Consider the following 13,287-nt stretch of genomic DNA (forward strand, 5'->3'; position numbering starts at 1 on the left):
ATCACCGATACTGGTGTAGCAGCGTCCCCAGCTGAGCTGGGAGAAACTCTCAGGACTGTGTTCTTTCCGCCAGTGCCGCCGCAAGTTGACATCTCGCAAGAGAGTGATCCGCAAGCCAAGCCCGTTAGGGACTTTATTCCAATATCGGTAGATGAGGTAAGTGACGCATTACACAGCACATCTAACGTCTCTGCTCCAGGACCGTCTGAAATCAGCTATCGCCTCATCAAATGGAGCTTTCCCATGTGCAGCCGTCTTCTCACAGATGTTTTCAACGCCTGCCTCCGTCTTGGACATCACCCAAAGGCATGGCGAGCAACTATCGTTGCCATTGTCCCAAAACCAGGCAAGACGGACATGTCTCAACCTCGGTCGTATCGCCCAATCTCGCTACTGGAATGCCTCTCCAAGCTCCTGGAGAAGGTGGTCACCCGCCGCATTCTATTTGATGTAGGGAAATATCAGCTCATTCCTACTAACCAGTTTGGGTGCAGGGACCACTCGTCAACAACAGACGCTGGTGTCACCCTCGTCCACGATATTCAGTCAGGCTGGAAAAAAGGACTAACTGCGTCAGCGTTAGCGTTTGATATTAAGGGGTTCTTCGATCACGTTCACCATGGTCGCCTCCTTGAAGTCCTACGTCTGGCTGGCTTCCCCTCCCAGGTTCGAGCGTGGATTCAAAGTTTCATCTCAAATCGCCAAATCTCCATACGAATCAATGGGTTCAATACCGACCCATCGATTAGCTCAGTCGGGATCCCTCAAGGTTCTCCCCTCTCCCCAATCCTCGCGGCGCTTTATACTAGCCCGGTAATTGAAGTGTCGATAAGGTCTAACACGTCGGCACTTTATTTTTACGTCGACGATGGTCTTTTGGTGGCTTTCTCCAAGTCGATTGCAGATAACATACACCAACTTCAAGCTGACTTTCAAACCATTAACGGTGCTCTCCAAGCGGCCGGCCTTTCGGTCGACCAGGGGAAATTTGAAATCATGCACTTTACTAGAGCTAAGTCTCCAGACCTACTCCCTATTCACATTCGCCTTGCGCCAGATAACTCGCTAACAGTTTTCCCCAACCCAATCATGAGGTGGTTAGGCTTCTTCCTTGACCGCAAGCTCGAGTTTAAAGAACATGTTCGCGTCATGTGCAACCGCACCATGTCAAAGGTGCAAGCACTCAACGTCCTCGGCAATTCCGTGCGAGGAATGAATCATGCTAATCGCCGCCTAGCTTACAAGACCATTGTCCTCCTAGTTCTCACATACGGCGCCCCTCTCTGGTACACCGGCATACGCCAGAAAGGGCTAACTAAACAAATGACCAAAGTGCAAAACGCGGGTCTTCGCCTCATTCTAGGGACCTTCCGCACCTCCCCGGTTGCAGCGCTACATCATATTGGGTCAATTCTGCCGATTCCCCTTCTCTTGGAGCGTACCATTGCTAATGCAGCAATCCGCCTCCGCTCGCTACGACGGCACGCCCAGCCTGTCATACGCTTATCAGAACCATGGAACTACGGCCCAGTCCAAGGCCCGACACGCTCCAAAAGTCGGAAAAAAGGCACCAATCTGCAGCTTATGGCAACTCGAGCCCATTTCTCGCTCGATATTGATGAACGTACCAATCCATACGCCACCCCACCCTGGGAACTGGGTAACAAGTGGGGGCATTGCCTGTTGTTCTCTAGCTACGCCCCGACAGATAGCGATGTTCGCAAACAGCTAATCAGAAACATTTGCAAATGCGAAGCAGATGCAAGATCGGACCCCTCAGTCGTCAATGTCTTCACAGATGGCTCGAGACACCCGGTAGGTGATGAACTACGCACTGGAGCAGCCTTTACTGTCTTTCATCTAGGTAGAGAAATAGCCCAAGGGATTCTTGGGTTAGGCACGTGCTCAGACAATTTCGACGGTGAAATGTATGCCCTCGCTCGTGCCTCCCAGCGCCTGCGAGACGTGGTTCAACACATCCCAACTGTAAAACGTATTCACATCTTTGCTGACAACACCTCGGCGATCATGGCCATCTACGACACAAGCCCGCACCCATCGCAGGATGCGTCAGTTGTTTTCTGAGAAAACATCGACCAACTACTATCATCTCACCGTGGCCTCTCAGTTAGTGTCTCCTGGTCGCCAGGGCATTCGGGAATTCGAGGAAATGAGAGAGCAGATACATTAGCAAAGGCCGCAGCAGCCCAGAGGCCCTTCATCGGATCGACAATTGCGTGGGCTAAAGCTAATGCCAAAGCCAAAGCCCTGGAACAATGGGTGAAGCAGTGGAAGGAATCTGCTAAAACATCACCTTCGGCCCTATCCCTTACTCATCCCCCGTCCTACAAACTTGCCAAGTTCCATCGCACATTTACCGGCAACCGTCGCACATACTCTCACACCATACAGGCCTCCCTCGGTCACGCGTTCGTCGGAGAGTACTTCTCCTGTTTTGTCCCTCGGCTACCATCGTCGTGTCCATGCGACGACACACTACTTCAAACTAGAGCACATGTCCTCACTGAATGCCCTCTCCATGAACATGCTCGCCACATCCTTAGGGAAGCATCGTCGTCACTCTCCCTCGATTTCTTACTCGGCACGCAAAAAGGATTAGCAGCTATCGCTAAGTTCATTCAACACTCAACTGCCTTCCGACGACATGATTGATACTAGCTAAGTATACCTACAAAACGCGCCGTGCACTTAAGTTTACCCGTTCTCCCTTCGCTCTCCTAATGCCTCCCGTCACATAGTCCCAACATCGCTGATGCCATCATCCACAGGTCAACTTCGCTGCTTGTCACCCGGAACTACTCCTCGTCGGCCCCACTCCATAACGTCCCCACCGCCCCGTCTCAAACGGGTACAGCAGGTAGCTTTTTCCTGGCGGCTTTTTCCCACAGGGTTTTACCAAAAGGTTTTTTAATGCACCCTCGCTGCCGACGCTTGGATGGGCTAAGCCCAGGACCCTGGTTAATAGGTCAGCCCCCTGATCCGATTTCAGATTTGAGCGGCTGAAGGCCGCTCGGCCTGAGGACTTTCAGACATTTTACGCCCAAAAAGGTGAAACACCCTGGTCCTTTTTTCGGACATTTTTGGGATTTGGTCCCTAGGCGGGATCCATTTTCGGACATTTTCAGTGGAGGTGCCGACGTTGGGTTGCTCGTCATACATTGTGTGTCGTGTATCTCAAGAACATCGGACTGCATCTGACTATGTTTACAGTTGTGGTGCTATATGCCAAAGGCGGCGGTAAGAATGGTCGACATGTGTCACAATCAGAAGCCTTCAATGTTGCCGCAATGTCATGGATAGGCTTGAAGGGCGGCGATTTAGCACCATCACGGATACAACATCGCATTTCCTTACTCGTCACTTTGCAACCCTTCCCTTGCTCGCCTTCTTGTCCAGGCTCAAGGATGCCCCGTTAAAACCTGCAAACTCAAGTAGCAACATGGAGATGGAGTTGACGGAGCAAGACTGGGAAGTATATAGGCAGTTATATGCATCGAAAGCGAAGCTAGCAAAGGTAATGGTACTATCAAGGAAGAAAAATAAGACTGCATGGTTATTGGACGATTCGGAAGGGTAGAATGGGAGCTACGTGTGTGGGGGAGTCTGTATACACTGTATAAAGCTTTCGTGAGGCATCTACTAGCCTTGTAGAGCCCACGGGATGCCTAATACCATATTTCAGACATTTTGAGAGCCCCAGAAGGCCTGAACCGAAAATTCAGACAAATTGTGAGGCCCGCAGGGCCTCCTCTGAAAAATGGACATTTCGTCGAAATTTGGGAAGGGCCGGGTTCAAATCAGACACTTTTGGCCTATATCCATTCAGACATTTTGGGCCTTGCTGGATCAAGCCTTCACGGTCATAAACCAGGGTCCTCTAAGCCCCCAAGCAGGGAATGTAGCTACTTGTTTGTGCCCAACCTACACCGCGTCTTAGTAGCGTAGCATACTCGTTGCGGTATATAAATGCAGAAATTTAAAAAAAACCACGCGCTCAACTTTGCATTGTTGCTAGGGGTTTCCAAAGTTACGCGGAGAAACCCCAGAAACCGGGTTTCTCAACTGTATTATCCGTGACGGTGTGGGTAGAAAGTACCCAAACTCTTTCTCATCCACAATGGAGCCTGAAGAACGTGAGATCAGTCCATTTATGGTTGCCTTTGTCATGACAATGGTACACTTCTTATTTGTCTTTCTTCACACTCCATTCATTTAGCTTTCAGGTTGAAATCCGGCTACATGAGCTGCTGACCGGCAGCAATACAACTATCGAGCTCAAGGGAACAACGTGGGTCGAACCATACCGTCGCCACATGGACAGCCTTTTCGAGATGCTTCGTTCGAAACCAGTGTTGTATCACAAACTCATGCACAAGCTATTTACGGAAGTGGGGTGAGTGCGCTGGGTACAAATACTTGATGAAGCATGACTCATCGCGTTCTATATCAGGGGAAGCCAATATGCCTCAGCTTCATTGCATGATGAAGTTCTCGCAGATCTTGACCTCGAAATCATGGAGGTGTCAGATTGATATCTCATTGTATATGTTTGTATTACCGTAGAATAGCAATACAATCCCAATTCATTATACTGAAAACTACTTGCAACGATACTTGAATGATAGTGGCATTATTGTGTTAATAACGAGCAATCTATCAGAATTTTTCGTTACAATATGTCATTATGCCATCTTTGAGTATACATTATGCTAAGATTGGCAATGAATTGTCGGTGAATTGGACATGAATTGAATGTAAGATGTACATTGATGCGGCGGGGGGCCCCGTAACTTCTTGACAATTATTCAACATTCCCAATTTGATAATTCTACCGCAAATGTACATATTGTGTTAAATTCTGGGCAATTGTGCCGCCTTATACCGAGGAGGTTTTTCCTGATGAGCTTCGTCTCCGCAGATTTTGAGGGAGGTGATGAACGGCAAGAAAGTCCTGAACTAGCGGGAGAAGGAGGTCTTCAGAAGGACTGGAAGGGAGGAAATGACGACATCGCTTCAGCTGGACTACCACTGGTAAACCCCCACGATTCCATCGACAATACACTCGAAGACATCCCGAGGACTACGTCCCCGTTCCTTTAGACTCTTTCGCGGCGAACTCGACATCATCTGACACCATTCTCCTTTCCGCGACCGCCGAGATGGCCCCTCCTCCACCCCAGTCTCCAGCCACTCCATTACTGGCTCCCCCGGTCTCGCACCTTCGCCCGTCGCTCGCTGAATTGAGGGGTGAAAAGCATCCCGACTCTGTCACGAGAACCAGTCTCTTCATGCCTCACCCTAACGCGCCAAAGCCGACTGTCTTGTCGCAAGGCCCGATGTACGTACCCTACTTCCCATCTTCCACCGTCCGTTGCCGTGCTGCTGTATGGTTCCCAAAGGCCAAGCGAGCCAGGCCATCTGTCCGTGGCCGCCAATTCGCGGTATCCGCCAACGACAGGTACCCCTCTCCCACGTCACCCAGGCAGCGGGCTTGGCGGACTCTCGAGGGCGTTGCACATGGCGATGACGTCGAGAGGAATCTTGGGCAGAGGCCCGACGTTATTCGCTAGACTGTGAAGTCGATTCGGCGAGTTCTATTGGACCAGTCGCCATCACATTCTGTCCCGAGCCGTTTGTGGGGCCTCCTCTTGGACCAGCCAATGTGGCCGCTGCTCCTGAATTAATGCCTCCCGCGTCTGCGCCTGGTGGAGGTGTACCGGGGTCTGTGACGCCTACGAGGACTTTGTCTGGAAGGTCCGCGGGACCTCAGCTAGACTCTTCAAGCCCTAAGTCGCCCGTTGCGATACTGCTCACCACCAATGGTAACAAATTCCATCAGCCGCTGACGCGCCTAGTGGTGTTGCTGGGCCTAGTACTGGCATTATTCCACGGCCAAAAGTTTCTCGGAGTTGGGCTCAACAAGTATCGACGTACCCATGCCAATTGCTTCGTACGTCGTCTTTCTACTCTCATTTACATGGAATTTCATTAATGCATTTCTGACAGCGATGACAAGATTCCAACAGTGTGTATTCAAGAGGCGAGGATACACGTGTAAATACAAGAAATGGTAGATTAATACGAGTATACAGTATGTATGATATGGGTACAAGATAGCAAGATGCAGATTCAGAACAGCGCCGTATAGGTCAAATGCGAGTGCGAGTGCGAGTGCGAGTGCGAGTGAGTTTCAAGAAATGGGAATGGTAGATATTATCTACCATGGCGATTGAGCTAAGTAGAAGTTAGTTACCATGTCCGCGATGGGGGGCGAGACTCACCAGCTACGGGGTATTCATGTGGTTCGTATTCGTCGTCTCTATACATCATTGCCGTCGCCATGATTCGTAGCTCCTCCCCAACCAGCCCCACAAATACGAAGTCGGGCTAGTTTGCTCAGTACAGCTCCATATCTTGGTAATGAAGAACTTACGCTAATTGGGCCGCGAAAATTCGCCCTCCACCTGTAGTTGATGTCTGCGTTGCTCGCATCAAGGAGGAGACTACTCCCTTGCGACCTCAGGTGCACCTCGTCTGGAGATCTGATGCCTTGCAAGTTAATTGTGATCGCAGTCGTTTTCATAATGGTTTGATGCCAGACATTCCTGCAAATAAATGAATATCAGAAGCAGTACGGAAAATACTAGTGAGGAGCTTACGATGGCAACAGTTGTGTTGGGGGGGGAGGAGTGGGGGAGTGTGGTGTTGGCGAGCGTGGTGTTGGGCGGGGAGGAGTGGGGGAGTGTGGTGTTGGCGAGCGTGGTGTTGGCGAGCGTGGTGTTGGCGAGCGTGGTGTTGGCGAGCGTGGTGTTGGCGAGCGTGGTGTTGGGCGGGGAGGAGTGGGGGAGCCTGGAGATTGGCGTGGAGAAGGCTGAGGCGTTGAGGAGTCCCTCAATAACAAGGGAGTATTCAAGCGCCTCACCCGCTTGTTTTGATCTCCCGAGGCCTCTGAAGAAGCGGCGTTCTCGTGCTTGCGTTCGACCATATCGATGGTGGTGGAGATGGCGGACGTTGAGGCTGCTGAGATTGAATTTGAAGCTTGGACTTCCGGCGCTTCGCATGTTCGTCCATCGTCGGCGATGGAGCTTCGCACCGCCGACTATAATCTGGTTCTTACCAATTCTCCCTCGACGCATGGACCTTACCATTCGCGATTTCCTTGTCTTTTCATCCCACGGACACTCTCTCACTCTTTGTACGACTCTATGGTCCCTCCATACGCCTCTGCCCTTCCTACTTATGTACCATTTTGCTCTCTTTTCACTCCTTTTTCATGCGCGCCGTTAACTTATCCTTAATCGTTCTCGAGATCAACAAACGACACTCGACCTTCGCCCACGCCGATTGCTACCTCGGCTTGGGGGTGAACGTCGACTTCTGACACGTCGGGCGATCCCCAAACCTGGGGTCTACGTGGGGTGGACACTTAGGGATGTAGGAACAGCGCGGGTGCGCCCATGACCTTGTGAGTTCAACAAACTTAGCCCGAAATCTTGTACCCAATGCCACGAACACAGGAATCATGACGATCATTGCCTCCAAAGCCGCAACAGTCAATCATCCCTCAAGCTGTTCCCCCTCTCACACGGCGCGGCTTCATGGCGCCTGCAGCACATCTCGCGGCGACCTCGAATTTCACCGGTCATTCACGCAGACTGAAGTGAAGGGAGCTAATCGTACTCGCGAGCGGCGTCAACTTCTTTCCCCAATACCACCATCATTGTTGTCTCCACTCCCACTGCCACGTCTCCACCTGAACTCAAGCCCATCGCCCACCCTCCCAGGTCTCAATTGTGAAGACCGCGCGAATTGACGAGTTCGACCCGCGAAACGAAGAGATTGATTGTCGATTAATAAGGGTTTCGGATTTGGGAAAAGACAGGAGGCGTAAGAGTCGAGACGCAGCGCACGCGTTCACGGGGCGTGTGCGTCCATGTGGTATGCTCTACGCAACCTTGAACTCAAACAAGAGGGAGCCAACACCCACGCGACGGGTTCAGTCAAGGTTAAGCGTGGGTTTGTATCGCCCAATGCTGCTGCCCGTAGACTTCAAGGAAGTCTTCTCTGACCTTGTGAAGCGATCGAGGCCCTCCGCGTCTCTGCTCCGCCGGTGATTACGTTCGCTTCTTGCGCTACGTTGCATTCGCTCATGATCGCGTAGACCGACGGCGTTGTCGCTGTACGACCACACAACGCTGCACTGGATTTAGAGGACGATGGCGGGTTAAGCTCGGAGCCTTCAGATGAGGAAGACGACACAGAAGAAGTCTCAGACTATACCACCGCAGCATCTTCACCGCCGACTCCGCCCACCCCTTCCGAAGAGAAGGCAGCCATCAAGAAACTTCAGACTTCCGGGCCGAAGCCGGTCCCTCCCCGTCTCGCCCTCCCGGCATCTATGGGGACTTGGGTTCGCCCACCACCCCCACGCCGGTCCCTACGACCGCGAAGTCTAGTGGGTTCATCCCGAAGACGAAGTTCAGGCGGGCGTCGTCGTCGAATATTACTTTGTCGTCTGTGATGACAAGTACTCCCAGCACCAGCACCCCCAGCACTCCGTCCGCTACCACGCCTTCGTCCTCAAACCTCGATGTTGGCGCCCCGCCGGCTGGGAAAAGGAAGCGATTCAGGAAGAACAAGACCCACGGGGAGTATTACTTTGGCGCGTCGCATGATATCGTTGGAATCGTGATGCGGGAGATCCATGGTGCAGACGACCTACCCAGGCTTGAGAATGGTGAGTATTTCTGCTCGTGCTACACATCAGTATCTTATCTTCCGTTCAGTGACGCGTACGGGGTGGGACATAGACCCGTTTGTAGTCATCTCCTTCGGCAAGAAGGTATTCCGTACGCGCGTCATTCGACACTCCCTCAACCCCGTTTGGGACAAGAAGCTTCTGTCCCAAGTTCGGCAATACGAGACGGCCTTCAAGGTTCAGCTAAGTATTCTTGACTGGGACTAGCTTTCCTCCAACAACCACGTCGGCGACGCCAACTTTGACGTCAGCGACTTGATCGAAGGCCCGCCGCAACCAGATCCCAATACAGACCTTTACGCCGCGATTGGGGCAGAGGGATACCCGATGAAGGAGTACAAAATACCGCTCGCCGAAGCAGAGGAATGGGACGTGGAAGGGGAAGTGAGACGAGCGAAGAGTTGAGGAAGGAGAGAGAGACCGAGTGGGAGGGGGAGAGAACGAACCAGCGGGAGAACAAACCAGCGGGGACACGAACAAATGCGAAACGGAGGAAGGAGGGAAAGACACGCACCGTCGACGCAAATGCCCCTATTCGCCACACGCATCCACCTCGATTGACTCGCGCCATGAGTACGAGCGTGAGGCGGGGGGCATCGACGGTGTTGCGGGTGTTTGCGGCTGCGGGCTGCGAACAGTTAGTAGGTTAGTGGGTGATGGTAAGGGAATGGGACGAAGAGGGGGACGAAGACGAGACTGAAAATACGAAACAGAACGAAAGCGAGAACGGGAACGGGAACGGGAGCAAGGGAAATACGGGAGGGGACACACGAACGAAACACGAAACGACAACGATGGAGGAGGAGAGAGAGAGGAGGAGGGAGGAGAGAGCGAGAACGAAAATGAGAGCGAGTAAGAACGAGAACGAGAGGGAGGAGGAAGGGAGGAGGAGAGAACACGGATGGAGGAGAGGGAGAAGTTGAATCAGGTACAAATGTCGGAGGAGGATGTAGCAGACGCACCATGGAGATCAAACGACACGGTGGCGTTGTCGAGCCGTCGAACGCCGAGGAATGGCAGCGGGATGGAGAGAAGGGGGGATATTCAGCGAATACAACGACGGCGGCGGCGGCGGCGGGACCTCTGTGGGCACGTCGAACTCAAGTCCATGAGGTCGCCATTGCGCGAGGCTCGCGGTGCCGGGCGTCAGTAAGCGGGCCAGGACTCAGGCATCACACGGGGCGTGCAGCGAGCGGACAGATCGGAGGGGAGAGCGGCGCAGTCAGTGGACGGCTCGCGGCGAGCTCGTTCGTCCTCGAGTTACGGGGCTGGCTCGTTAGCTCATCATTTACCTGTACATAGACGAATGAACTGGTTTGGTGCCTCATTTTCTTATTGTGTGCGTGCCTGGCAGTCCAAGCTCAATATTCGGGCTAACTAGGTAGCTGTGCGCGTCGACGGGGTCAGTTCGCGGCCAGGATAAGTAGGGGATGTTAACTGACATTTTGATACGTTACTGAGTGGCGTCGAGTAGTATACATAATACATGATGGATATCTGACGGGCGAGCGCGTAAGTAAGCGTGAATGTTGAATAATTGTCAAGAAGTTACGGGGCCCCCCGCCGCATCAATGTACATCTTACATTCAATTCATGTCCAATTCACCGACAATTCATTGCCAATCTTAGCATAATGTATACTCAAAGATGGCATAATGACATATTGTAACGAAAAATTCTGATAGATTGCTCGTTATTAACACAATAATGCCACTATCATTCAAGTATCGTTGCAAGTAGTTTTCAGTATAATGAATTGGGATTGTATTGCTATTCTACGGTAATACAAACATATACAATGAGATATCAATCTGACACCTCCATGATTTCGAGGTCAAGATCTGCGAGAACTTCATCATGCAATGAAGCTGAGGCATATTGGCTTCCCCTGATATAGAACGCGATGAGTCATGCTTCATCAAGTATTTGTACCCAGCGCACTCACCCCACTTCCGTAAATAGCTTGTGCATGAGTTTGTGATACAACACTGGTTTCGAACGAAGCATCTCGAAAAGGCTGTCCATGTGGCGACGGTATGGTTCGACCCACGTTGTTCCCTTGAGCTCGATAGTTGTATTGCTGCCGGTCAGCAGCTCATGTAGCCGGATTTCAACCTGAAAGCTAAATGAATGGAGTGTGAAGAAAGACAAATAAGAAGTGTACCATTGTCATGACAAAGGCAACCATAAATGGACTGATCTCACGTTCTTCAGGCTCCATTGTGGATGAGAAAGAGTTTGGGTACTTTCTACCCACACCGTCACGGATAATACAGTTGAGAAACCCGGTTTCTGGGGTTTCTCCGCGTAACTTTGGAAACCCCTAGCAACAATGCAAAGTTGAGCGCGTGGTTTTTTTTAAATTTCTGCATTTATATACCGCAACGAGTATGCTACGCTACTAAGACGCGGTGTAGGTTGGGCACAAACAAGTAGCTACATTCCCTGCTTGGGGGCTTAGAGGACCCTGGTTTATGACCGTGAAGGCTTGATCCAGCAAGGCCCAAAATGTCTGAATGGATATAGGCCAAAAGTGTCTGATTTGAACCCGGCCCTTCCCAAATTTCGACGAAATGTCCATTTTTCAGAGGAGGCCCTGCGGGCCTCACAATTTGTCTGAATTTTCGGTTCAGGCCTTCTGGGGCTCTCAAAATGTCTGAAATATGGTATTAGGCATCCCGTGGGCTCTACAAGGCTAGTAGATGCCTCACGAAAGCTTTATACAGTGTATACAGACTCCCCCACACACGTAGCTCCCATTCTACCCTTCCGAATCGTCCAATAACCATGCAGTCTTATTTTTCTTCCTTGATAGTACCATTACCTTTGCTAGCTTCGCTTTCGATGCATATAACTGCCTATATACTTCCCAGTCTTGCTCCGTCAACTCCATCTCCATGTTGCTACTTGAGTTTGCAGGTTTTAACGGGGCATCCTTGAGCCTGGACAAGAAGGCGAGCAAGGGAAGGGTTGCAAAGTGACGAGTAAGGAAATGCGATGTTGTATCCGTGATGGTGCTAAATCGCCGCCCTTCAAGCCTATCCATGACATTGCGGCAACATTGAAGGCTTCTGATTGTGACACATGTCGACCATTCTTACCGCCGCCTTTGGCATATAGCACCACAACTGTAAACATAGTCAGATGCAGTCCGATGTTCTTGAGATACACGACACACAATGTATGACGAGCAACCCAACGTCGGCACCTCCACTGAAAATGTCCGAAAATGGATCCCGCCTAGGGACCAAATCCCAAAAATGTCCGAAAAAAGGACCAGGGTGTTTCACCTTTTTGGGCGTAAAATGTCTGAAAGTCCTCAGGCCGAGCGGCCTTCAGCCGCTCAAATCTGAAATCGGATCAGGGGGCTGACCTATTAACCAGGGTCCTGGGCTTAGCCCATCCAAGCGTCGGCAGCGAGGGTGCATTAAAAAACCTTTTGGTAAAACCCTGTGGGAAAAAGCCGCCAGGAAAAAGCTACCTGCTGTACCCGTTTGAGACGGGGCGGTGGGGACGTTATGGAGTGGGGCCGACGAGGAGTAGTTCCGGGTGACAAGCAGCGAAGTTGACCTGTGGATGATGGCATCAGCGATGTTGGGACTATGTGACGGGAGGCATTAGGAGAGCGAAGGGAGAACGGGTAAACTTAAGTGCACGGCGCGTTTTGTAGGTATACTTAGCTAGTATCAATCATGTCGTCGGAAGGCAGTTGAGTGTTGAATGAACTTAGCGATAGCTGCTAATCCTTTTTGCGTGCCGAGTAAGAAATCGAGGGAGAGTGACGACGATGCTTCCCTAAGGATGTGGCGAGCATGTTCATGGAGAGGGCATTCAGTGAGGACATGTGCTCTAGTTTGAAGTAGTGTGTCGTCGCATGGACACGACGATGGTAGCCGAGGGACAAAACAGGAGAAGTACTCTCCGACGAACGCGTGACCGAGGGAGGCCTGTATGGTGTGAGAGTATGTGCGACGGTTGCCGGTAAATGTGCGATGGAACTTGGCAAGTTTGTAGGACGGGGGATGAGTAAGGGATAGGGCCGAAGGTGATGTTTTAGCAGATTCCTTCCACTGCTTCACCCATTGTTCCAGGGCTTTGGCTTTGGCATTAGCTTTAGCCCACGCAATTGTCGATCCGATGAAGGGCCTCTGGGCTGCTGCGGCCTTTGCTAATGTATCTGCTCTCTCATTTCCTCGAATTCCCGAATGCCCTGGCGACCAGGAGACACTAACTGAGAGGCCACGGTGAGATGATAGTAGTTGGTCGATGTTTTCTCAGAAAACAACTGACGCATCCTGCGATGGGTGCGGGCTTGTGTCGTAGATGGCCATGATCGCCGAGGTGTTGTCAGCAAAGATGTGAATACGTTTTACAGTTGGGATGTGTTGAACCACGTCTCGCAGGCGCTGGGAGGCACGAGCGAGGGCATACATTTCACCGTCGAAATTGTCTGAGCACGTGCCTAACCCAAGAATCCCTTGGGCTATTTCTCTACCTAGATGAAAGAC

General features: G+C 51.4%; 5 protein-coding genes across 5 annotated transcripts; 3 read left to right on the plus strand and 2 right to left on the minus strand.

Annotated features, from left to right (window-relative positions):
* Positions 1 to 2,028: 2,028 nt before the first annotated feature.
* On the plus strand, positions 2,029 to 2,673 carry PC9H_009001 (uncharacterized protein; the record flags this gene model as incomplete). The annotated part of the gene is made up of 2 exons (XM_036778508.1): positions 2,029 to 2,069; positions 2,133 to 2,673. The coding sequence occupies 2 exons, from the start codon at positions 2,029 to 2,031 to the stop codon at positions 2,671 to 2,673; spliced, it is 582 nt and encodes a 193-aa protein (XP_036629936.1).
* A 1,465-nt stretch (positions 2,674 to 4,138) lies between these two features.
* PC9H_009002 (uncharacterized protein) lies at positions 4,139 to 5,591 on the plus strand (the record flags this gene model as incomplete). Its single annotated transcript, XM_036778509.1, has 4 exons — positions 4,139 to 4,195; positions 4,245 to 4,414; positions 4,472 to 4,543; positions 5,039 to 5,591. 4 exons carry the CDS (start codon positions 4,139 to 4,141, stop codon positions 5,589 to 5,591), a joined length of 852 nt encoding a protein of 283 aa, XP_036629937.1.
* A 647-nt stretch (positions 5,592 to 6,238) lies between these two features.
* Positions 6,239 to 7,006, minus strand: PC9H_009003 (uncharacterized protein; the record flags this gene model as incomplete). Its single annotated transcript, XM_036778510.1, has 4 exons — positions 6,239 to 6,255; positions 6,303 to 6,408; positions 6,455 to 6,626; positions 6,681 to 7,006. 4 exons carry the CDS (start codon positions 7,004 to 7,006, stop codon positions 6,239 to 6,241), a joined length of 621 nt encoding a protein of 206 aa, XP_036629938.1.
* A 948-nt stretch (positions 7,007 to 7,954) lies between these two features.
* PC9H_009004 (uncharacterized protein) lies at positions 7,955 to 9,184 on the plus strand (the record flags this gene model as incomplete). The annotated part of the gene is made up of 6 exons (XM_036778511.1): positions 7,955 to 8,063; positions 8,100 to 8,131; positions 8,183 to 8,431; positions 8,494 to 8,758; positions 8,808 to 8,929; positions 8,987 to 9,184. The coding sequence occupies 6 exons, from the start codon at positions 7,955 to 7,957 to the stop codon at positions 9,182 to 9,184; spliced, it is 975 nt and encodes a 324-aa protein (XP_036629939.1).
* Positions 9,185 to 10,585: 1,401 nt separating this feature from the next.
* On the minus strand, positions 10,586 to 11,000 carry PC9H_009005 (uncharacterized protein; the record flags this gene model as incomplete). Its single annotated transcript, XM_036778512.1, has 3 exons — positions 10,586 to 10,667; positions 10,725 to 10,894; positions 10,944 to 11,000. The coding sequence occupies 3 exons, from the start codon at positions 10,998 to 11,000 to the stop codon at positions 10,586 to 10,588; spliced, it is 309 nt and encodes a 102-aa protein (XP_036629940.1).
* Positions 11,001 to 13,287: the final 2,287 nt, after the last annotated feature.

The sequence above is a fragment of the Pleurotus ostreatus genome (assembly GCF_014466165.1).
Source record: "Pleurotus ostreatus strain PC9 chromosome Unknown scaffold_6, whole genome shotgun sequence".
Taxonomy (NCBI): Eukaryota; Fungi; Basidiomycota; class Agaricomycetes; order Agaricales; family Pleurotaceae; genus Pleurotus; species Pleurotus ostreatus.